The following is a 26,237-nucleotide window of genomic DNA, read 5'->3' as shown; positions in this document are numbered from 1 at the left end:
TAGATCTAGGAAAACCACACACAAAAAAAACCAACTTACCTTCCTTGGTCAGATGATTCCCAAATCCCGGGAGTTAAATCGGCAGTGGGCATAAGCCTGACACAAAACAGAGAGACAAGTACTCCGTACCCATTTTAACCCAGGGGGTTAAAATCAGGGCTTACAACGTTAACCAGTGACTTGCACTAGTCGTAACTCCACTATGTTACTTTCAACAGCCACAGTTACTCCTCCAATCTTGCGGCACAGGCAGTGAGCTGGCATCCATTTCAGCCTGGCGCAGGTCAGAGCACTAAGTTGCAATCTTCACTTCAGGCATAGTGTAGCAGGAAAATGATGATTCAAATCAAAGAACAAACTGGCATTTATATAGCACCTTTCACAACCTCAGGACGTCCCAAAGCGCTTTACAGCCAATGAAGGACTTTTTGAAGTGTAGTCACTGTTGTAATGCAGTAAACGTGGCAACCATTTTGCATACAGCAAGATCCCACAAACAGCAATGAGATAATGGCCAGATAATATGGTTTACCAAAATAACAACAGAAAACGCTGGAAAAACTCAGCAGGCCAGGCAACATCCATGGAGAGAGAAACAGAGTTAACGTTTCAGGTCGAAACCCTTCTTCAGAACTGAGAAAAAAAGCAGGAAATGAAACAGATTAAAAGGCCAGTTGGGGGGCTGGGAAATGGGGGAGGGGATGAAAGAACAAAAGGGAAGGCCTGAGAGGTGAAGAGACATTAAGAGATATTCAAGATGAGACGAGATGGTAATAGGACAGGTAAAGAGACAAAAGATGGCTCTAGGTGAAGTGTGAAATGCGCTGGCAGAATGAGAGACAGCTGCCATGTGGGAGAGAAAAAAAGGAAAAGGCACAAACCAAAGGTGTGGATAAAAAATATATAAAAATATAATAGGGGCTGAGGTTATGATCTGAAATTGTTGAACTCAATATTGAGTTCAGAGGGCTGTAAAGTGCCTAATCGGAAGAGGAGGTGCTGTTCCTCGAGCTTACGCTGAGCTTCCGTGGAACAATGCAAGAGGCCGCAGACGGTGAGGTCTGAGTGGGAATGGAGCGGTGAATTAAAGTGACAGGCGACCGGAAGCTCGGGGTCACCCTTACAGACTGAACGGAGGTGTTCCGCAAAGTGGTCACCCAATGTGCATTTGGTCTCCCCAATGTAGAGGAGACCGCATCGTGAGCAGCGAATACAGTATACTAGATCGCAAGAAGTACAAGTAAATCGCTGTTTCACCTGGAAGGGGTGTTTGGGGCCCTGGACAGTGGGGAGGGGGGGGAGGTATAAGGGCAGGTGTTACATCTCCTGCGCTTGCATGGGAAGGTGCCGGACAAAGGGGAATGGGTGCTGGGGGTTATAGAGAAGTGGACTAGGGTGTCTCGGAGGGAGCGATCCCTATGGAATGCTGAAAGGGGAGGGGAAGATGCGTTTGGTGGTGGGATCACGTTGGAGGTGGTCTCCTCTACATTGGGGAGACCAAAACACAGATTGGGTGACCGCTTTGCGGAACACCTCCGTTCAGCCCGTAAGGGTGACCCTGAGCTTCCGGTCGCCTGTCACTTTAATTCACCGTTTCATTCCCACTCAGACCTCACTGTCCGCGGCCTCTTGCATTGTTCCACAGAAGCTCAGCGTAAGCTCGAGGAACAGCACCTCATCTTCCGATTAGGCACTTTACAGCCTTCCGGACTCAATATCGAGTTCAACAATTTCAGATCATAACCTCAGCCCCTATTATATTTTTATATATTTTTTATCCACACCTTTAGTTTGTGCCTTTTCCTTTTTTCCCTCTCCCACATGGCAGCTGTCTTTCATTCTGCCAGCGCATTTCACACTTCATCTAGAGCCATCTTTTGTTTCTTTACTTGTCCTATTACCATCTCGTCTCACCTTGAATATTTCTTAATGTCTCTTCACCTCCCAGACCTTCCCTTTTGTTCTTTCATCCCCTCCCCCATTTCCCAGCCCCCAAACTGGCCTTTTAATCGGTTTCATTTTCTGCTTTTTTCTCAGTTCTGAAGAAGGGTTTCGACCTGAAACGTTAACTCTGTTTCTCTCTCCACGGATGTTGCCTGGCCTGCTGAGTTTTTCCAGCGTTTTCTGTTGTTATTTCGGATTTCCAGCATCCGCAGTATTTTGCTATCATAATATGTTTTACCAATGTTGGTTGAGGGATAAATAAGGCCAAGGTACCAGAGAGAACTCCCCAGCTCCTCTTCGAATAGTGCCATGGGATCTTTTACGTCCACCTGAGGGGGCAGACATCCCATCCAAAAGAAAGCACCTCAGACAGAGCAGCGCTCCCTCAGTACTGCACTCGAGTGTCAGCCTAGATTATGCACGCAAATATCTGGAGTGGGACTCGAGCCCACAACCTTCTGACTCCGAGGCAAGCGTGCTACCACTGAGCCACAGATGACAACTGAAAGCAAGAATACCTTAGCCGTTTGCAAATAGACTTCGTGTCCCAGTTATCTCATGGCAGACTAAGCAAATTTGCACTTGCTGCTAATGTAAACATGAACACAATCTCGCCTCACCTGCAATCACTTTCTGCACATTACACAAATATTCACTTGTGTATGCCCAGCCGGAGTCTCACAAAGATTTATGACCGAAAATTATAACCTTGGCTCAGTGGGAAGCACTATAGCCTCCGAATCAGGAGGCTGTGGTTTCAAGCCCAATCCAGAGATTTAGACACATAATCTAGGCTGACACTCAAGTACAGCACTGAGGGAGTGCTGCACTGTGGGAGATGCCGTCTTTCAGCTGAGACATTAAACCGAGGCCCCATCTTCCCTCTCAGGTGAACATAAAAGATCGCGCGGTACGATTTTAAAAAAGAGTAGGGGAGTTCCTCTGTGTCCTGACCAATATTTATCCCTCAAACAACATCACTAGAACAGATTATCTGGTCATTATCACATTGCTGTTTGTGGGACCTTGCTGTGTACAGATTGGCTGTCGCGTTTCCTACATTACAACAGTGACTACACCTCAAAAAGTACTTCATTGGCTGTAAAGCACTTTGGGATGCCCTGAGGTTGTAAAAGGCGCTATAGAAATGCAAGTTCTCTTTCTTTATTTCCTATAAGTCACTCATACAACCCGCTTATAAACAGAACCCTCAACAGCGCTACAGTTTTGTCATTTGTAACAGACTAGTTTAGAATTTCCAAAAATGTAGTTTGCTTCCGTAAATGAAGTATGGGATCAGACTTGGAGAGACAGCAGACGTTGGAATGATCACATTCCTGAAGTAATTCTAATCCATTCATGGGGATAATGATGGCAAATCCAGCAATTTGCCGACTTAAATGCAAGGCAAAGATCTCCGGTTAATTATCCAAGTTCAGCCATGAAAATAAAATCTCTGTTCACTCGAACTTCCGCCTCTTTTGTCACCGAATACAAAAACAAAACTGCAAATAAAAAGTGTTCGCAAATATGCAAAATTCTTTGAATGGATAAAAAAAAAATTGAAACTTTTAAAATAAGTCAACAAAAAAAGGGATTCCAGGGGGACGGGTGGAGAATGTAATCTCGTGTTGTGTTTCAGATACCCTTTATAAACCAAAAGTTTACCGTCATGGTCTGGATCGCCAGATGCCCCAGCAATCACTCCCTGCTGTCCACTGATCTCCTTACACTGCAGCCCAGGCAGGTTACTTCCATGAAGTTAAAAGTTAAGCTATTCTAGTTCAGTGGTTCTCAAATTTGTTTGGTTGAAGGACCTCTTCAAATTGATTAGTACTCACGGATAAACCCCCCACTTGCTATATAATACTCATAAGTATGAAAGTGCTGCATTTAAAAAGAGTGTTTTAATAATGCTTTTAGGAAAACAGGCATTTGCTTACAGATATCAGTGAGATGGGCATGCCTGCTTCTCACACCAATTCTGGATACTCCACAGCAACAGACGGCCACTATTGGCCACATAGTGCTGGACAATTTTTAAAGCCGGCAGCAGGCTGGCCAAGGTGAGCGAGGGCACCAGCACCCAATCACATGCTGGGGTGCTGCTGGAAGCAGGACTCGCCGCCGTACTGTCCCACTGTGGCATGTTCTGCAGCAGCTGCACTGTGGGATTGTGCGCGTTTGCATGAATGCGTTCAGGCGCGTGTTTGACGGGCCCCCGCGGGCGCTCCGATCACGCGTCGGGAGGACGGCACGGGGTCGCGGCGCCAGGGAGAGGAATTGGCTCAAGCGGCAAGGAGCGCTGGTTGTAAAGTGAGTGAGAGCTGTGGGCCTCTGAGGAAATAACAACAGAAGACGCTGGAAAAACTCAGCAGGCCAGGCAGCATCCGTGGAGAGAGAAACAGAGTTAACGTTTCAGGTCTGGGACCCTTCATCTCTTCATCCTCTGAGGAGGCGGGCCCAGCCATTGAGAATAATGCGCAAGAACTGAATCAGTGTCAGTTTTATAACAAGGAGCCAGCTTGAAATTAGCTAAGTGTATGGTCACTGATTGGTTGCGCGAATCGGGCTGACTTTTGGTACCGTCAACATACCAACCGCCACCGACAGAGGTTTGCCTCTTCTCCCCGCACTGTTCCTAGTTAAGGCGGCAGGCAGGCGACCTGCTCACAAACCTCTGCCACTGGAGCCGGGCGTCACCAGACGTGCAAAAGTGCAGCGTGGTTCATTCACCACTGGCTGCAGCCGCCACCCGCAGGAGAAGGGAATCTCGCTCAAATCAAGAACTCAGCACGGGCGCAAAGTACGGACCCGGACCCACAGCCCATCAAAGGGAGGCAGGTGCGCGCGCGAAAAATTAACGGTCACAAAGCCCCGGTGCGTGCCACCCCCCCCAATAATGGAACACCTGGCACGCGGCCCCCCTCCCCTCACCACCCCATTAATGGAAAATCCGGCATGCGCCCCCCGCCCCCCCCCCCCCCCTCACCACCCCTATAATGGAACCCCTGGCGCGCAGCACCATCCCCCCCCTCCCGACTGATCCATCACAACTCAGCGGACCGGCCTCAAACCAGATTAAAATGAACCAGAGGTTAAATGAGCTCGGGGATCAGCCGCCGGCAAACCGAGGTGGAGGAGGCAGCAACACAGCACGGTACAACTAGCCCGGCAGGAACCGGTGAAATCACCGCAACCGGGAGTGGCAGCAACCTCGAAAACCATGATTCCGGGGTGGGGGGGGGGGGGTGGGGGGAGGACAAAGCGTCGGCCCCCCCCCCTGGGGGGTGGCCCAGCCCACTGGGCATTCAGTGAACCCCCCCCCCCCCACAACACGGCTCAGCTCAGGCTCCAGCTCGCAGGCTCAAGCAGTGGCTGTGGCTCCTCTTCCACAGTCTCACCAACAACAAGGTGCACAGCGTGGGACTGACCTGGTCCCGGAACTGGAGTAAAACCATGGCCCCGGCAGTGTGGGTCAGGGCGGTGGAGGGCGGACAGGCCGCGGACCCCCTGGAAAGTTTCTACGGACCCCCCAGGGGTCCGCGGACTCTAGTTTGAGAAGCACTTCTAGTTCCCTTCAAAAAAAAAGTTAGATAAATATCTGCTGAAAATGGCATTGTAGTTCTGGGATAAGTACAGGCAGATGGCCAAATGCTCCAAGGGTCAGGTTTGTTCTTGTGTGACTGGGGTGTTGTCTATTGAGAGCTGTAGGCTAGGGTTGGACAATTGAGATGTTGAGCTGGACAAGTATTCTGCATGTTTGATTACATTTGAAGTTGAGTAGGTCATTCAGCCTCTGATCTGTACCTGAACTGCATTTACCCTTCTTTGTACCATATCCCTTGATACCCTTACCTATCGATCTCAGTCTTGAAAATGTCAATGTACCTCGCATCCACAGCTTTTTGAAGGAGAGAGTTCTCCAGATTTCCACGACCCTGTGTGTGAAAAATGCGCTTCCTGCTGGGTTTGCATCAGTGATGCCGCACACCGAGAGCTCCGGAAGTCAGCAATACCATTGCAACTAGGCACAAAGTACAGGTCAAGTGCTTATCCTCAAGAGAGGGAGAAGCGCAGTGCTCCATCGTCATTCATACACATTTCCCTGCAGCCAGTTAGAAAGCAGCGGTGATGGAACCCTGTTGGTATACACTGCCTGGGGACACCAACAAGGTAGAAAATTTAGACTGCCCCTTGGACTTCCAGATAGCCACAACTGTTACTTGCATTTTACCCTGGTCTCACTTCAGTTGGATAAGATAAAGCTACTGCTTGGATCTGTGCCCTTACCCATAATACCCGTCTGGAAGACAGCATAGAGGGAGAGACCGGTTGTTGCAGCGTTCCAAACTGTTCCAATGACTGCGTACGTTACAATCGTTCCGAGGTTCCCAAAGAAATGCCGGTTGGGCATGAAGTATCCGGCATCCAGTACGATTGGCGGCAGGAGGTAGAAGAAGAAGACATTTGGCGTTAAGGTGAAGGAGGCGGTGTGATCGGCAGCCCAGACAATTCCTCCCAGGATGAGGCCCAGCACGATCAGCAGGGCACTTTCTGGTACCACAGTGGTGACTTTTTCAGACAGGTGGAAAACTAAAGAAAAAGAGAGAAAATCAATAACCGTGATTACATGAGAACGTTCTGTGTAGATTATCCGATTAAAAGTTAATGTGATATGATTAAATCAAGTAGATCACCCCACTCAGCCATACAAGGGCTGGAGTTTTCCACTTCTGCACTCATCAGTCCCCCTTTTCCGCCACCCTGCCCTCCCTTATCCCATTTATTGTGATGCACAGCAAACTCCCAAGATGACGATCAAAGAAGCGGAAAAGCCCCACCAAGATATATCCTATTTTTTTATTTGTTCATGGGATGTGGGCGTCGCTGGCAAGGCCAGCATTTTTGCACTTGAGAAGGTGGTGGTGAGCCGCCTTCTTGAACCACTGCAGTCCATGCGGTGAAGGTACGCCCACAGTGCTGTTAGAGAGGGAGTGCCAGGATTTTGACCCAGCGACGATGAAGGAACTGCGATATACTTCCAAGTCAGGATGGTGTGTGACTTGGAGGGAAATTGGAGGTGGTGGTGTTCCCATGCGCCTTGTCCTTCTAAGTGGAAGAGGTTGCGGGTTTGGGAGGTGCTGCCGAAGAAGCCTTGGCGAGTTGCTGCAGTGCATCTTGTAGATGGTACACACTGCAGCCACGGTACGCCGGTGGTGGAGGGAGTGAATGTTTAAGGTGGTGGATGGGGTGCCAATCAAGCGGGCTGCTTTGTCCTGGATGGTGTTGAGCTTCTTGAGTGTTGTTGGAGCTGCACTCATCCAGGCAAGTGGAGAGAATTCCATCACACTCCTTACTTGTGCCTTGTAGATGGTGGAAAGGCTTTGGGGAGGCAGGAGGGGAGACACTTGCCGCAGAATACCTAGCCTCTGACCTGCTCTTGTTGCCACAGTATTTATGTGGCTGGTCCAGTTAGGTTTCTGGTCAATGGTGAGCCCCAGGATGTTGATGGTGGGGGTTTCGGCGATGGTAATGTCGTTGAATGTCAAGAGGCGGTGGTTAGACTCTTGCTTGTTGGAGATAGTTATTGCCTGGCACTTGTGTGGTGCGAATGTTACCTGCCACTTATCAGCCCAAGCCCAAATGTCGTCCAGGTCTTGTTGCATGCGGGCATGGACTGTTTCATTATCTGAGGAATTGTGAATGGCACTGAACATTGTGCAGCCATCAGCGAACATCCCCATTTCTGACTTTATGTTGGAGGGAAGGTCATTGATGAAGCAGCTGAAGATGGTTGGACATGGGACACTGCCCAACCAAGACATATCTTCATACAGATGTGAATTATAAAAACCTTGAGATATTAATTTTTTTTTTTTTTTTTACATAGATTTAGATTTAGAGCATTGGCACTTGCTGGAGCTCAAGCCCGGTTACCATGCCTCGTTCAAAACATGTAATGAATATATTGTATTGTCACTTAGGACATTATTTGACCCATAGCATTGTGGCCACACATTACAATGCAGCAGTCCTTATATCTCTAATAATGATACAAGTTGATACACCATTGTGGAATAATACATACATTTCAAAACTGAATTATTTTTAAATAAATGTATTGATATCATTTGTATTTCTACACTGATGCTAAAATAATTCAACTGCAAAGAATAGAACAAACAGTCCTTTGCTTTTGTAGAACAAACAGTTCAACTGGTCTCAGTCCCATAATTAAATCCCAGAGCAAGAAAGGCATGATTTTCATTGAAGGTATCCAGGTACATTCTAAAACTTGCCCTCCCCAACACCACCTCCTTGCAGCTGTAAAGAATTCAGAACACAAGGTGCACACCTACAGCAAGGTCTTAGTCAGGTTCGTGACTTGTTAACCCCAAGGCATTTGACTAAGTGAAACCAACAGCAACCCATGTCCAGCATGACCAGCATAATTGTGTACTTATAGAACAAGAGTCTTACTACTATTTATTTTCTGTGCAATGCGACCAACATAATTGTAGTTTTAGAACGAGAGTCTTGCTACTCTTTCTGTGCAATCAGTTCTAAAGGTTGGAGTAAGACATCCTAAGTCTCACAGGACTCACCGTCTCCAAGGAGCCATTGCATTTCTTGTGCTCGTCTAGAAACTGATAAAATTCCTCTCATCTGGTCATTAAACGAGCAACTCAAAAGGAAAGAAAAATATTTCTGTGATTGATTGTTCCCCAGTGGGAAACTATTTCTATTACTGCGAGCTGGGTCTTCTCATTCCAATCCCAGAAGGAGTACTCAAATTCTATTTTGAGCAATTTTACTTGTAAACTAGTGCTAACTTCTATGGAGAGCAGTACAGTGCAACACATTTCTGCCAGTGACAAGGCGAGCACTCAATTTTCTAGGATCGGCTCAGAGTTGCAATCCTCTGGGTTAGATTATACTTTTCACTGGAAATAGCCGATCGCCTACGCAACACAGAAAAGGGGAATAGATGTTGATTAAAAGAGATTACACAGCAGAGACTGTGGTTAGTATATCAACCCAACTGAGCAACTGCCCAACAAATTAATGGCCCGGAACTTGCGGTCCTGATGACGGTGAACTGGCAGCGTTCACCGTCATTTCACCTTTGAAGCTGACCGCAACTTCAGGATTTAGCTCATGTGCAGCCTAACGGGGAAATCCTGAAGTTGCGGTTTGTCAATCACTGCTCCTCCACAGGCTGGGCTGTGGATGCTCCCCAGCCACCCAGAGCTGACAGTCAGTAAAATCATGCTGACGAAAACGTCCCCTTTTCCGAACAAATATTGCTGTTAGAAATCCCATAAAAATTGGACCCATTCAAATGAGGTGTAACTGGGTTTTTAACAGTGATCTGAGTAATAACGACTGATAAACCACCGTTCTGGCCCCGAGAAGCTAATTTTATATTGGTGGAATGTCAAATTTCTCCATTAAGTTAAAAATAATTAGATTTTAAAATTAATTTTAAAACATTTTTTTTTTAAGTTCGTTCATGATATTTCAGCTTCTACCTTAACCCAATGTGTCTGCAAAAAATCTTAATTTCACTCAATTTTTTTTTTTAAGTAATTGATTAATAATGCTTTCTATTTCCTGGTTCACTGTCTGTGAGAATTCTGCAATGTGATTGGCTACTTAGACAGCTTGTTGACATCACAGCAGTGGGATTTCCACTAAACTACAGAAAAGCCAAATTTCTCGCCTTGTGGGAAGCTTACTTCGGGGCCAGCGGCAAACGCCTTTGCTTCGCCACTGATCACAAACCACGGGCCAATGTTTTATCCAAAAGGAGCCAAGCATTCTTTTCTCAGCCTTCCTGGAGCACAAAAGACAAGTGAAGACTGGTCACTTTAGATTAATGACTAATTTTTAAAAGTTCTAAAAGACTTGCATTTATATAGTGCCTTTCACAACCTTAGGGCGTCCCAAAGTGATTTACAGAATCTTAGGACATCACAAAGCGCTTTACAGTCAATTACATACTTTTGAAGTGTAGTCTCTTGTAATGTAGAAACAAATACCAAGTATCCTGCATTTGTAACTATATCCCAACAGGTATTAAGCTCCCACATTGACAGACTAATTATTCTGCACTACATGATTTCATAAACATCCACTATTTACAACTGTTCCATAAAACAAAACAGAAAACTGCACGTACTTGTGTATTGTGATCCAAGAGTGTAATAAGGCTCTGTAGCTAATGCAATTTGGTCTACACTTATCTTCCCTACAATACAGCAGTGACTTTATAGCACTTCATTAGCTATAAAGCACGTCGGGGCGTCCTGAAGTTGTGCTTTATCAATGCAAGTTGGTTCTTTGTTTACACACCAGACATTTTCAGTGCCCAGAACACTTGAGCTAATCCCGGCTGTCTCAAGATAGGAGATGGGATTGAGGGTGCAAGCTTTGACCCTTATGGCTACTGTATCCTTTCGTGTATTTTAGCTACAAGCAAAATTGCTCTAATGCTGTACAAGATGGGCTTCTAAAGGACCATTTCACACACACACACACACTATAACATTCACCAGCTTTATTTGGTCAGAGGTTATGCCCAATGGATGTTGCATGACATTCTAGCATGGGATGCTTTCCAAACTCCCCCCTCCTCTTTGCGCTGTATCCTCCCCCACGACCCCAAGAAGTTAACTACTTCAGAAAAATCCATCAGTGTAGATATGAAATTAGGATTTATGAATATACAACTTTGGACTCTGCATCATCAGAGAAGGGTTTTTGTTAAATATTACTGAATTAAACAGTTAATCATAGTTTGCTTACAAAATTTTATGGAACGCATAACAAAATGGGCAATGACCATTAGATTTTTATGCTCTGCAATGTATTTTTGGCATCAAGATCATTATCCCAAATTACATGCAGGTGATATTTTTACATGAATGCTAGGATACAAGTTATAAAATAATTTACCAGATTCCAAGGACTCTGTTGATGGCTCCTGATCAGGTGGAAGTGTACAGCCATGCTTCCCTCTGCTACACTGTCACAACTCATTGACAACTTCTCAGACCTTTATTACAGGCTGCATTTTGTCCTCGCTGCATGTTTGAAGTCAACTCAAGACCATTGCTTGTGAACTTTCCCTCCCAAAAAAGGTAATATCACCCATTCGTCAATAAACAATTGACAAGCACGAGTGTGAGCCCGAGATAGGTGGGCAGTGGGTACCACAAGCTCCTTACAAGCAACAAGGGATTCACCATCCTCCTTACCGTAGGCCATATCAAATGGAACAGTGGGTCCACCAGATGGAGATATGGAACTTCAGCTTCTTGCCTCTCTGCAACCCAGTTACAGTAGGCATTGAGCCCAGAGTATACAAATGCTTGCTCTCACACCTGGCCTCAATGTCTTCCAGCAGCAACCAACCCAAGCTTCAGAGTCTCCTCACCAGCTGTCGATCGACATATGGAGCATGGCCACCTCCTTTTGTTCAGAGTCTGACCGACAGTCCTGGTGCCCAGAATCCCCTCGGATAGGGAATAAACCTGCCAGCGATTGCTGCAGTTCACTGGGTTCAGCAGCATGTTCAAGGTGCGGTGGCAAGGTGGACACTGGAGTCTAAACTATTCTCTGCCTCAAAATTTAAAAAAATAACCTTATTTTGGCGTTGAAGAATTGATTATTTCCTACAACAAACTCAATTCATAGCCTTTAGCTTAGGTTTGACATGGCCTGTCAACATCTATATCCTGCCAATTTGGTGGGAGAGAGTATCCCCCTACTATTTCTGGCATAGAAACATCAGTGTACACTAATCCCAGAAACTTTGCATAGAAAGGTCAAGTTTCAGCTAATAAGAAGCATAGGCTTGCCTGTGGAAGCTGACATTTGCAGTGAGCTTTAATTAAAAATAATTAGCTAGAAATCCAAATTGCAACAATGCTGAGATTCAGTTCCATGAAATCTCTCAACCCTCCAGTATCTCCCCCAAATGGCCATTCTTCATGTTTGTACCTAGAGAGTGAATATTGGACTATTCCACTATAGAAGGCATCACAGTGGAGCTCAACCCCATCCTCAAGCAGGATTCACTAGAAACCAAATCAGGAGTAAGGATCCTGGCTGGCTCCTTCACCCTCCAGCTAACCCATCCTCCTCTCGTTCAGCCCATGGTGTGGAGATGCCGGTGTTGGACTGGGGTGGACAAATGTAAGAAGTCACACAACACCAGGTTATAGTCCAACAGCTTTATTTGAAATCACAAGCTTTCGGAGCGCTGCTCCAAAAGCTTGTGATTTCAAATAAAGCTGTTGGACTATAACCTGGTGTTGTGTGACTTCTTACATCTTTCAGCCCAGACATGAGGAGGCCAATTTTAGCACCCCTACTGCCACCCCAGCTAATTCAGTAACCACCAGAACTGGAATCCAGGGCTGTCCTAGTCTCTGTGCTCAATGGTGGCACCGTGTCAGGCACAGCAAGCTGCACAATTCAAAAATGGTTCTACACCCAAACTGCAATACATTTCATTACATGAGTTTACAATGGCTACATTAAGTTGCAGCTCAACATAGCACCAAGCTCTTAAAAAAATGGCTGCTGTTTATTATAAACATTTATAATTCAGAACAAAAAGAATTGCATTTTTTCCTGGAGTCAACTGGGTGCCTGACCGTCACGGAACCCCAACACCAGGGATCGCCAATCCACATGGAAACAGTCACCATTTGCATCACATGAATGCACACCCCACCTCCCCAAGGCCTACTCGTGCTAACCCAGAGAACTTTGCGTCTTGCTTCTCGTCAACCTATGCCGAGTACTGTATTACATCACGGACTGTAGCAGTGGAAGCAGCCTCTTCAGGAGAGGAGCACAGCTGCAAAGAATGCCAAGGTGCTAAATTAATCCAACGTACAGTACAAAGAGTCATCTGTGGTTAGATTTGGAAATATTTCTTTTACATTTAAACTGGGTTTCCTAGTTGCAGAAAACTACATCTAGGAGAAGGTGGGTGGGGGTGGAAGGGAAGATGGGGAGAAAAAGGATAAATGAACTTGGATCATCCTTATACTCTCCCTACAGGTGTCAGCAGTGGCTCAGTGGTAGCATTCTCGTCTGAGTCAGAAGGTTGTGGATTCAAGTCCCACTCCAGAGACTTAAGCACATAACCCAGGCTGACACTCCAGTGCAGTACTGAGGTAGTGCTACACAGTCAGAGGTCCCGTCTTTCGGATGAGACATTAAGCCAAGGACCCATATGCTCGCTCAGGTGGTCGTAAAAGATCCCACAGCACTATTCAAAAGAGCAGGGGAGGTGTCTCTGGTGCTATGCCCAATATTTAATCTCTCAACCAACACCACTAAAAAAAATTATCCGATTGCTGTTTGTGATACCTTGCTGTGCGAAAATTGGCTGCTGCTTTTCCCTATATTACAAGTGTGAATAAATGTGTGGTCCAGCACAGAATTAATTGCAGGGGCAAAGTTCAAAAGTGAGATTTAACCTCTACCTCTCAATGGGGCACGCACTGTTTGGCAAACAGAATTAAACAGGACTGGAAATTGTACGGTAAAGTTACATTTAATGCTGTTTATTGAAAGCTTTATCGTTCTTGTCCAGTACCACTAGTTCAATGGGCTTCCTTTCAAATCAGCCAACTTCCACTTTCAGCACAAGACCACACTGTCCCGTCCTATCTCTGTAACCTCCTCCAGCCTTACAACCCTCCAAGATCTCTGCATTCCTCCAATTCTGGCTTCCTGTGCATCTCCGATTTTCATTGCTGCACCATGGGCGACTGTGCCTTTAGCTGCCTGGGTCCCAAGCTTTGGAATTCCCTCCAAAACCTTTTGCTCCTCCTTTAAGACACTCCTTAAAACCTACCACTGATCAAGCTTTTGGTTACCTGTCCTAATATCTCCTTATGTAGCTCGATGTCAAATTTTGTTTGATAACGCTCCTGTGAAGTGCCTTGGGACATTTTACTACGTTAAAGACACTATGTATATGCAAGTCATTGTCATCTGGTTTTGATTTTAAATAGGATTAAGTGGTCTTGTCTGTCCTTCGAATTGCAAAGTTTAGTTCGTGATCTGAACGTGGCGGGTTTCAGTCAAGTCTGTCACAGCAGTCGGTGGCAGGTGTGCAGGATATTCATCAACATTAAAATGAGAGTTTAACAACCGCAGATTCAGAATACTGAACATTTCTTGCATATCTTTCATCCTCCATTGTATCCTAACTTGCACCACGTCCCCCTCATCCATCGTCACTGTGCTCACTGACCTGCATTGGCTCCCGTATATCAATGCCTCAATTTTAAAAATTCTCATCCTCTTATTCAAACCCCTCTCAGGGCCTTGCCCCTCTCCAGCTCTACAACTCTGAGAACTCTGCTTTCTTGCAACTTTTGCCTCTTGTGTATCCCCTACTTCCTCCACCCCACCATTGGCGGCCGTGCCTTCAGCCATCAAGTCCCCCCAGCTCTAGATTTACCTCCCTAAACCTCTCCACCTCCTTTATGACGCACCTTAAAAACTACCTGTCCTAATGTCTCCTTCTTGGGCTCGGTATCAGTTTTGGTCTGGTTAAAGGCACTATATAAATGCAAGTTGTTATGTAACACAAGGAAATCATAAAAGGGTTACCAATCCAAGTGTTTGCACTGAGGTGCTGTTAAAATAAAGCCACTGAAAGTTAGCATCATACAGAAGATTGTAAAAGTTATCAGTAGTAACAACACAAATAGCAAAGCTCACTGTACTCAGCAGGAGACTGTTATTGGTGTGATAAAAGCACATGCTCGGAGGTACAGGTCGCTGTACATTCTGAAAGTGATAGTTCAGAAGCTGGGAAATATGTCAACAGTTTATGCAATTTTTTTTCCTGTAGAAGTCACTGCTGATATTACCAAAATATTTATGACTAAAAATCTCTTTGGTACTATGCGATTTTTTTTTTTTTTTTAAATTGAGGAACTTAGGGAGAAGGGACAGAAAGAAAGAATTCCCCTTCAGATAGCACCTTGCACAACCTCAGGACGTCCCAAAGTGCTTCACAGCCAATGAAGTACTTCTGAAGTTTTGAACTATTGTAACGTAGAAAACGCAGCAGCCAGTGTGCGTACCGCAAGATCCCACAAGCTGCAACGTAATAATGACCAGATAATCTGTTTTTTTAGTGATGTTGGTTGAGGGATAAATATTGGTCAGGACACTGGGGAGCACACCCTTGCTCTTCTTCAAATAGTGCCATGGGATCTTTTACGTCCACCTGAGAGAAGATAGGTCCTCAGTTTAACAGCTCATCCAAAAGATGGCACCTCCAATAAAGTGCAGCACTCCCTCAATACTGCACTGGGTATGTCAGCCTAGATTATGTGCTCAAGCCTCTGGAATGAGACTTGAACCCATGACCTTCTGACTCAGGGGCAAGGGTGCTATCCATGGGACACAGCTGACACTTGCATATTGTATACACTAACACCACCACGACTTGAGAAGGACGGGAGAGAAGACAATGAGGGAAATAATATTAGCTGGTGTGGAGGCAACACAGAGTTTTGATTTTACAATCCTGTAGGGAAAAGGGGATAGAGAAACATGAGGAATTTTGGAGTTAACATCCTCAAGAGGAATGGGTTCAAGATAAAAAGTTTGACCTTTTGAAACTGGCAGGGACTAAACAAGACACAAGGATGAGAAGGAACAATGATCCTTGAAAATGAACTAATAGGAGCACAGGGAAGGATGCAAAAAAGTTTTATCAGATCCAAAGAGGAAAGTGCAGGTGTAAAAGTCAGAAAGGAACAAAGAGTAAAGTCAAGTGAAGTTCAAATGGATGAGCTGATCATAGATAAGATAAGTGATGGCAATGAAAAACTGAAATGCCTGTTCAATCACTCAAATCAATGAAGATCTTCAAAAGTGGTAGTGTCGGTGTTTGGGGAATACCTGGAAGTGCAAATACTGGGGATCCTGCTGAAGATCTGGCAACTGCCGAGCGCAGAAACTTGCAAAACATCTCAGGAAAGACATGGCAGCCCTTCTTCCCATTGCCCGTTCCCTGCATTTCAACCACAGGAGAGACCAACAGTCAGCACAGGCAAGTCAGATCTCTCCAGACAACCAGAATTTTAGGGGTAAAATTCCACTGCATCAAAAAAATATTACTTACTGGCATTGTTAAAAGTGCATTAACCAACGAGCTACAAATGTACGTTTAGGAAGTGTTAAAATGAGGAAGAGAAGAGTTGGGCATTGTTCGTGTTATAACTTTTGACTTTGGCATTAATGGATTTAAGGATGGTTACATGTTAAGTTAGATGTAGACATTGAGCTATACACAGTCATGAATCTGGATCAGAGGATGGCATAATAATACTCAATATATACAGCCTGGAGCTCTGATGTTATCGCTTTACTTTACATTGAAACTCAATGTTTAATATGACTTTACTTTCCACTAAATTATGCTGTGCATTTGAATATCCCTGTGGCCCAAGAGTCTGCATGGTGTGCAATGGCACGGTGTGTAAAGACAAGATGAGCAGAATTTTCTCCAATTAAATATCGGGAAAACCAAAGCCATCGTCTTCGGTCCCTGCCACAAACTCCATTGACTAGCCACCAACTCTATCCCTTTCCCAACTACTGTCTAAGGCTCAACCAGACTGTTCACAACCTTAGCATCCTATTTGACCCTGAGCAGAGCTTCCGGCCACATCTCCTCTCCATCACCAAGACCGCCTACTTCCACCTCCATAACATCATCCGTCTCTGTCCCTGCCTCAGTACATCTGCTGCTTAAGCCCTCATTCATGCCTTTGTTACCTCTAGACTCAACTATTCCAATGCTCCTCTGGCCAACCTCCCATGTTCCACCCTACTTAAACTCTGCTGCCCATATCCTAACTCGCACCAAGTCCCATTCACCCATCAATTTTAAAATTCTCATCCTAGCATTCAAATGCCTCCATGACCTCGCACCTCCCCATCTCTCGAACCTCCTCCAGCCCTACAACCCTGAAATCTATGCACTCCTCCAATTGTGCATCCCTGATTTTCATCGTTCCGCCATTGGTAGCCATGCTTTCAGCTGTCTATGTCCTGTAGGGAAGGAACCTTGCCGACTTTACCCGGTGTGGCCTATGTGACTCCAGACCCAAGGCAATGTGGTTGACTCTTAACTGCCCTCTGAAATGGACCACTTGGCTTCAGAGCACACTGCTTCGGCCTAGGGAATGGATTCAGATACGACAAAAGCACACCCTGATCAGTCAACCCTGCAAAGTTCACCTCACTAACATCCGAGGATTATGCCAAAGTTGGGAGTGCTGTTTCATAGACTAGTCAAGCAACAGCCCAAGTCATTCTCACAGAATCGTACCCATCAGCCAACGTCCCAGACTCCTCCTGCACCATCCCTGGATATATCCTGTCCCACCGGCAGGACAGGCCCACCAGAGGTGGCGGAATAGTGGTATACAGTTAGGAGGGAGTGGCCCTAGGAGTACTAAACATTGACTCTGGACCCCATGAAGTCTCTTGGCATCATGTCAAACATGGGTAAGGAAACCTCTTGCTGATCATCACCTATGACCCTCCCTCAGTTGATGAATCAGTACTCCCCAATGTTGTCCACCACTTTGGAGAAGTACCGAGGGTAGCAAGGGTACAGAATATACTTTGGGTGGAGGGTTTGAATGTCCATCACCAAGAGTGGCTCGGTAGTACCACCACTGACCAAGCCCTGAAGGACATAGCTGCCCGACTGGGCTTACGACAGATGGTGAGAGAACCAACACGAGGGAAGAACATACTTGACCTCATCCTCACCAATAAACCTGTCACAGATGCATCTGTCCATGACAATATTGGTAGGCGTCATCACCACATAGTCCTTCTGGAGATGAAGTCCCATCTTGACAACAAGGACATCTTCTATCGTGTTGTGTGTTAACCACCATATTAAATGGGATAGATTGATAGATCTAGCAGCTCAAAACTGGGCATCCATGAGGCGGTGTGGGCCATCAGCAGCAGCAGAATTGTATTCCACCACAATCTGTAACCACATGGCCCGGCATATCCCTCACTCTACCATTACCATCAAGCCAGCTGAGCAACCTTGCTTCAATGGGGAGTGTAGAAGTAGATACCAGGAGCAGACTTACCTGCAAATGATGTGCCAACCTGGTGAAGTTACAACACAGGACTACATGAATGCTAAACAGTGGAAGCAGCATGCTACAGACAGACTTAAGCGACCCCACAACCAACAGATCAGATCAAAACTCTGCAGTCCTGCCACATCCAGTTGTGAATGGTGGTGGACAATTAAGCACTTAACAGGAGAAGGAAGCTCCATGAACATCCCCATCCTCAATGATGGGGGCTCAAGGCTGAAGCAGTCACAACTATAAAAGGCTTTGGGCCTGACAATATACCGGCTGTACTGCTGAAGACTTGTCCTCCAGAACTAGCAGTGACTCTAGACAAGCTGCTGCAGTATAGCTACACCACTGGCACCTACCCGACAAAGTGGAAAAGTGCCCGGGTCTATCCTATCCACAAAAAGCAGGACAAATCCAATCCAGCCAATTACCGGCCCATCAGCCTACATTCAATCATCATCAAAGTAATGGAAGGTGTCGTCGACAGTGCTATCAAATGGAACTTACCAATAACCTGCTCACCGATACTCAGTTTGGATTCCACCAGGACCACTCTGCTCCAGACCTCATTTGTCCATGTTTGGACCATGGCTGTAAAGAGCTGAATTCCAGAGGTAAGGAAAGAGTGACTGCCCTCGACATCAAGGCAGCATTTGACCGAGTGTGGCACCAAGGAATTCCAGCAGAACTGAAGTAAATGGGAATCCGGAGGAAAACTCTCCACTGGCTGGAGTCATACCTAGCACAAAGGAAGATGGTTGTGGTTGTTGGAAGCCAATCATCTCAGCCCCAGAACATCACTGCAGGAGTTCCTCAGGGAAGTGTCCTAAGCCCCACTATCTTCAGCTGCTTCATCAATGACCTTCCCCCCCCATCAGGTGGTCAGAAGTGGGGATGTTCACTGATTGCAGTGTTCAGTTCCAATTGCAATTCCTCAAATAATGCAGTAGTCCATGCCCACATGCAACAAGACCTGGACATCTAGACTTGGGGCTCAGAAGTGGCAAGTAACATTTCGGCCACACAAGTGCCAGGCAATGACCATATCCAACAAGAGAGTCTAACCAATTCCCCTGGACATTCAACGGCATTACCATCGTCAAATTCCCCATCAACATCCTGGGGGTCACTACTCACCAGAAACGTAACTGGACCAGCCAAATAAATACTGTGGCCACAAGAGTAGGTCAGAGGCTGGATATGATGTGGAGAGTGACTCACCTCCCGACTCCCCATAGCCTTTCCACCAACCTACAAGGCACAAGTCAGAAGTGTGATGGAATACTCTTCACTTGCCTGGATGAGTGCAAAACCAACAACACTCAACAAGCTCGACACCATCCAGGACAAAGCAGTCCACTTGATCGGTACCCCATCCATCACCTTAAACATTCACTCTCTCCACCACTGGCACACCGTGGCTGCAGTGTGTACCATCTACAAGATGCACTGCAGCAATTCGCCAAGGCTTCGTCGACAGCACCTCCCTAACCTATGACCCCTACCACCTAGAAGGACAAGGGCAGCAGGCGCAGGGGAACACCACCACCTCCAAGTTCCCCTCCGAGTCACACACCATCCCAACTGAGATATACATCGCTGTTCCTTCATCGTCAATTGGTCTAAATCCCGGAACTCACTACATAACAGCACTGTGGGAGTACCTTCACCACACGGAGGGCAGCGGTTCAAGAAGGTGACACAATACTGCCTTCTCGAGGGAGACTAGGGATGGGCAATAAATGCTGGCCTTGCCAGTGAATGAATAAAGTGTTATTTTTCTATATTAAAACAGCTCTGGAATTCCCTCCCTAAACCTCTCCACCTCTCGTCAGATGCTTTTTAAAACCTATTTCTGCAACCAATCTCCTCACGTGGTTCCTGGCCCCGTGTCAAATTTTGTGAAGAGGGTTGTTTTATTATGTTAAAGGCACTATGTATATGCAAATTGTTTTCATCCAGCCTTAATTTTAAAAAAGGGTTGGGCCCAGATTCCAGATTTATATTTTAGGTATAATGTAAATATGGCCCATGGCAGACTTTATAGAGATTTAGATTTGTTTTATCCAGACTTTTGGACAAGTCCTTAAATAGAACCAAATAGGTGGCAAAACAGTGGAATTTCTCCACAGTAAGCTTCCTTTAAATATTCTTCAAATGGAACCACACAATACCAATTTCACTTCTGAACAGCTCTCCTACAGTCACTGAGCACCATGATCTTTGGCACTTGTTATCTGTAATAACAATGATGCTGGCACTGCCTTTACCTGGGTAAAGACCAAGATGAGCTTATATTTTGCAAAACTTCCTTGTGGGCAAATCCGTTTGGATTTTCAAATGGTAAAAATTAACTGCATTGATAAAAAAAACGACTTGCATTTATATAGTGCCTTTCAGGACCTCAGGATGTCCCAGTACTCTTTGCAGCCAATGAAGTGTAGTCACTGTTGTAATGTAGGAAACTCAGCAGCCAATTTGCGCACAGCAAGCTCCCACAAACAGCAATACAATAATGACCAGATAATCTGATCTGGTGATGTTGTTTGAGGGATTAATATTGGCCAGGACACCAGGGAGAACTCCACTACTCTTCCTCAAAATAATGCCATAGGGTCTTTTACATCCACCTGAGGGGGCAGACAGGGCCTCGATTTAACATCTCATTCGAAAGACGGCACCTCAGACAGTGCAGCACTCCCCAAGTAATGCACTTGGAGTGTCGGCCTGGGTTATGTGCTCAAATCTTGGAGTAGCTCTTGAATCTGGAACCTTCTGCTCCACTAAGTAACGGCAGTCACTGAAAGAAAAACAGCAAAACAACAGGACCATTTGAAAATGTTAAGTTTCTCCTTTGTCTTCTGGGTCTTGACGTGCAAATTAAAATGGATTATTGTGTCGCACATGTTCTTCTTAGGCAGTCCCTCGGAACCGAGGATGACTTGCTTCCACGTTAAAAATGAGTTCTCATGTGACTGATGAGTCCAATGTGGGACCTACAGTCTCTGTCACAGGTGGGGCAGGTGGTGGTTGAAGGGACAGGTGGGTGGGGTGACGTGCGCTCCTTGCACTTGGCTTCCGCTTGCTCCCAGCGAAGAGACTCGAGGGGTTCGGCGCCTTCTCGGATGCTTCTTCTCCACTTTGTGCGGTCTTGGGCCAGGGATTCCCAGGTGTCGGTGAGGATGTTGCACTTTTTCCCAAGGAGGCTTTGAGGGTGTCCTTGAAGCATTTCCTCTGCCCACCTGGGGCTCTCTTGCCGTGCCGGAGCTCCGAGTAGAGCGCTTGTTTTGGGAGTCTCGTATCGGGCATGCGGACGATGTGACCCGTCCATCGGAGCTGATCGAACGTGGTCAAAGCTTCTGCAAGGCGAGTGGACATCCGGAGCCCCGTGCAGACTAGAACTAATTTGATTAAACTACTTGCTGACACATCATCACTTGCAACAACAAAAAAATGCCATCACAATCTCACTATGCTCAGTCTGAAGTTTATCTTGCTCTTGTCTCACTGGGTGCCATTTTAAAAAAATTAAAATGAGGCTAACTTGGTATAAGCACTTTGAAAAGCATGTAGGACAAGGAGAGGTTCTTCTCAGGCTCAGTATTTGTAGGAAAGCCATCAAGGCAGAATGAGCAAAAACAAATCCTCAACAATTTGCTAGCTCTCTCTTTCTCCCTAGAGATTGATTAGGTAAAGTCCATGACTGGACCTATAGTCTGCAAGGCCATTCCCTCTAAGAAACAGTGCCCACTTCACAATATTACAAGACCCAGTATAGTGCTGTGCAATTGTTAATAAGAAACCAAATAAATGTCATTCAGGCAGTCACACCGAGATGGAGCTGCATTTGTCGGCTTAATTCCTGGTCACAGATGACAGAGAACCTCAGAATGCCTAGATCTTCGACTACACAAGTGCCCATGTACCTCAAAACTACGAGGAGAGTCCCCACCTGATGGGAAGAAGCGTTCTGTTGCTTCTGCCAGAAAATTAGGATATTTGCCAAAAAACAAGAAGTCACAAAGAAAGCAAAGGCAACCAAGTTGGATTTTGCCAGACTGTCCTAGAATATGCCCAGCTTTAGGCTTCTAGATGTCTTTTAGATGTCTGCTCCAGGACACTGGCATGGACTAAGGATACCATTACCATACCTCACAAACCTCTGCCTTTAATAAGGATACCACTGAGGTGGCATCCATGACTCCCAAGATAGCAAAATAAGTCAGGCAATTGGCCGGTTCTACAGAAAGCCGTGCTTCTATCTAAGTGCTGATCCAAATTCCACCCTTTCCACACATTGCATGTAGGAGGTGTCATTATTCGATGAGCAAGGGAGCATCAACTCAGTTCCTCCCCCTTCTCACGAGAAAGAGAGAACTTTCATCTCTATTGCATCTTTTATATCCTCGGGACATCCCAAAGTGCTTCATAACCAATGGATTACTTTTGATGTGTAGTCACTGTTATGCAGGGACATGAGGTAGCCAATCTGCACATCATAAGGTCTTACAAACAGCAAATGAGATAAAATGACCAGAAAATCTGTTTTTTTGTTGGTGTTGGTTATATAAAATCAACAGCAGAGGCAGGCCATTGGACCCAACTGGTCTATGCAGTATTTATGCTTCACACGGACCTCCTCCCACTCCACTTCGTCTAACCCCATCAGCATATCCTTCTATTCCTTTCTCCTTCATGTATTGATCTAGCTTCCCCTTAAACGTATCTATACTATTCGCCTCAACTCTTTGTGGTGGCGAGATCCACATTCTCACCACCCTCTGGGTAAAGAAGTTTCTCCTGAATACTCTACTGAATTTATTAGTGACCATCTTATATTGATGGCCCCTAGTTTGGTCTCCCCCACAAGTAGAAATGTCTTCTCTACATCTACCCTGTCAAACCCCTTCATAATTTTAAAGACCTCGATCAGCTCACCTCTCAGCCTTCCCTTCGAGAGAAAAGAGCCCCACCCTGTTCAGTCTTTCCTGATAAGTATAACCTCCTAGTTCTGGTATCACCCTTAGGGAGGAGTGTTGGCAAGTCACTGGGAGAAGACCTCTTTAGTCCCATGAGAACTTTTATGGTAACCTGAGCCACCAGATGAGGCCTCAGCTAAAGTTTCTGTTCTTAAAAAATAGTGCATTTTTTAAAATTTGTTTTTATGGGATCTGGGCGTCACTGGCAATGCCAGCATTTATTGCCCATCCCTAGTTGCCCTTGAGAAGGTGGTGGTGAGCTGCCTTCTTGAACCGCTGCAGTCCATGTGGTGATGGTACTCCGACAGTGCTGTTAGGTAGGGAGTTCCAGGATTTTGACCCAGCGATGATGAAGGATCAGCGATATACTTCTAAGTCAGGATGGTGTGTGACTTGGAGGGGAACTTGGAGGTGATAGAAACATAGAAGATAGGAGCAGGAGTAGGCCATTCGGCCCCTCGAGCCTGCTGCACCATTCAATGCGATCATGGCTGATCATCCAAATTCAGTACGATAGCAAAATACTGTGGATGCTGGAAATCCAAAATAACAACAGAAAATGCTGGAAAAACTCAGCAGGCCAGGCAACATCCGTGGAGAGAGAAATAGTGTCAATGTTTCAGGTCGAAACCCTTCGTCAGGACTGCTTTCTCCCCATATCCCTTGATCCCCTTAGGTTCAAGAAATATATTTAATGAATTGGCCTCAACTGTCTTCTGTGGTAGAGAATTCCACAGGTTCACCACTCTCCGGGTGAAGAAATTCCTCCTCATCTCAGTCCTAAATGGCTTACCACTTATCCTTAGACTGTGACCCCTGGTTCTGGACTCACCCGCCATCGGGAACAGCCTTCCTGCATCTAGTCTGTCTAGTCCTGTTAGAATTTTATACGTTCCAATGAGATCCACTCTCATTCTTCTAAACTCTAGCGAATATAAGCCAACTCGACCCAATCTCTCTTCATGCGTCATTCCTGTCATCCCAGGTATCAGTCTGGTGAATCTTCGCTGCACTCCCTCCATGGCAAGGACATCCTTCCTCAGATAAGGCGACCAAAACTGCACACAATACTCAAGATGTGGTCTCACCAATGCCCTGTACAACTGCAGCAAGACATCCTTGCTCCTGTACTCAAATCCTCTCACTATGAAGGCCAGCATACCATTTGCCTTCTTAACCGCCTGCTGCACCTGCATGCTTACCTTCAGCGACTGGTGCACAAGGACACCCAGGTCTCGCTGGACTTCCCCTTTTCCCAATCTATTGCTGTTCAGATAATAATCTACCTTCCTGTTTTTGCCACCAAAAGTGGATAACCTCACATTTATCCATATTATACTGCATCTGCCATGCATCTGCCCAATTGCCCAACCTGTCCAAATTGCACTGGAGTTTCTCTGCATCCTCCTCACAGCACACAAGCCCACCCAGCTTTGTGTCATCTGCAAACTTGGAGATATTACATCGTCTAGATCATTAATATATATTGTGAATAACTGGGGTCCTAGCACCGATCCCTGCGGTACCCCACTAGTCACTGCCTTCCACTCGGAAAAAGACCCGTTTATTCCAACTCTTTGCTTCCTGTCTGCCAACCAGTTTTCTATCCAAGTCAGTGCCTTACCCCCAATCCCATGTGCTTTAACTTTGCACGCTAGTCTCTTATGCGGGACCTTATCGAAAGCCTTCTGAAAGTCCAAATACACCACATCCACTGGTTCTCCCTTATCTATTCTACCAGTTACATCCTCAAAAAATTCCAGTAGATTACGCAGGCATGATTTACCTTTTGTAAATCCATGTTGACTTTGTCCGATCCTGTCACTGTTTTCCAAGTGCTCTGCTATTACATCTTTTATAATGGACTCTAGCATTTTCCCCACTACCGATGTCAGGCTTACCGGTCTATAATTCCCCATTTTTTCTCTGCCACGTTTTTTGAATAGTGGGGTTACATTAGCTACCCTCCAATCCATGGGAACTATCCCAAAATTCTACAGACTCTGGAAGACGACCAGCAATGCATCTACTATTTCTAGGGCCACTTCCTTAAGTACCCTAAGATGTAGATTATCAGGCCCTGGGGATTTATCGGCCTTCAATCCCGTCAATTTCCCTAACACCATTTCCCTACAAATACTGATTTCATTCAGTTCCTCCCTCTCATTAGACCCAATGTTCCCCGACATCTCTGGGAGTTTATTTGTGTCCTCCTTTGTGAAGACAGAACCAAAGTATGTACTTATCAAGATCTTTATTTGAGTTTCCCATGCGCCTGCTGCCCTTGTCCTTCTAGGTGGAAGAGATCGCGGGCTTGGGAGGTGCTGCCGAAGAAGCCTTGGCAAGTTGCTACAGTGCATCTTGTAAATGGTACACACTGCAGCCACGGTAAGCCGGTGATGGAGGGAGTGAATGTTTAAGGTGGTGGATGGGGTGCCAATCAAGCGGGCTGCTTTGTCCTGGATGGTGTCGAGCTTCTTGAGTGTTGTTGGAGCTGCACTCATCCAGGCAAGTGGAGAGTATTCCATCACACTCCTTACTTGTGCCTTGTAGATGGTGGAAAGGCTTTGGGGAGTCAGGAGGTGAGGCACTCGCCGCAGAATACCCAGCCTCTGACCTGCTCTTGTTGCCACAGTATTTATGCGGCTGGTCCAGTTAATTTCTGGTTAATGGTGACCCCCCAGGTTGTTGATAGTGGGGGATTCGGCGATGGTAATGCCATTGAATGTCTCTTGCTTGTTGGAGATAGTCATTGCCTGGCACTTCTGTGGCGCGAATGTTACCCGCCACTTATCAGCCCAAGCCTTGTTGCATGTGGGCATGGGTTGCTTCATTATCTGTGGAGTTGCGAATGTCGTTGAACACTGTGCAGTCATCAGTGAACATCCCCATTTCTGACCTTATATTGGAGGGAAGGTCATTGATGAAGCAGTTGAAGGATCATAGTAAAGAGACTGCAGTGACCTCAAAATTAGCATAAGCAAATAAAGAAAAAGATAAAGCCATTCAACCCATTGAACAAAAACAAGCTCAGGAACAGAAACTCAAATAAAGATCTTGATAAGTATAGCATTTGCCAAGTACAGGTATGAGCTAGCAGTTGTGACTTAGTGGAAGCATGAATGAATAATCATACAAGTCT

General features: G+C 45.8%; 1 protein-coding gene across 2 annotated transcripts in view; it reads right to left on the bottom strand.

Annotated features, from left to right (window-relative positions):
• The window catches only part of LOC147117799 (sodium/hydrogen exchanger 3-like), a 107,638-nt gene that overhangs the window by 58,996 nt on the left and 22,405 nt on the right, over positions 1 to 26,237 (bottom strand). For both annotated transcript variants that reach the window (XM_085989105.1, XM_085989106.1), the window contains exon 2: positions 6,238 to 6,540. In XM_085989105.1, coding sequence (XP_085845231.1) covers positions 6,238 to 6,540 — 303 coding nt within the window. The remainder of the gene's footprint in view (positions 1 to 6,237; positions 6,541 to 26,237) is intronic.

Source organism: Somniosus microcephalus, chromosome 5 (assembly GCF_052327205.1).
Source record: "Somniosus microcephalus isolate GS21.2 chromosome 5, FLI_Smic_1.0, whole genome shotgun sequence".
Taxonomy (NCBI): Eukaryota; Metazoa; Chordata; class Chondrichthyes; order Squaliformes; family Somniosidae; genus Somniosus; species Somniosus microcephalus.
Note: the sequence above shows the minus strand (reverse complement) of the source record. Positions and strands in the feature narration are given on the sequence as shown.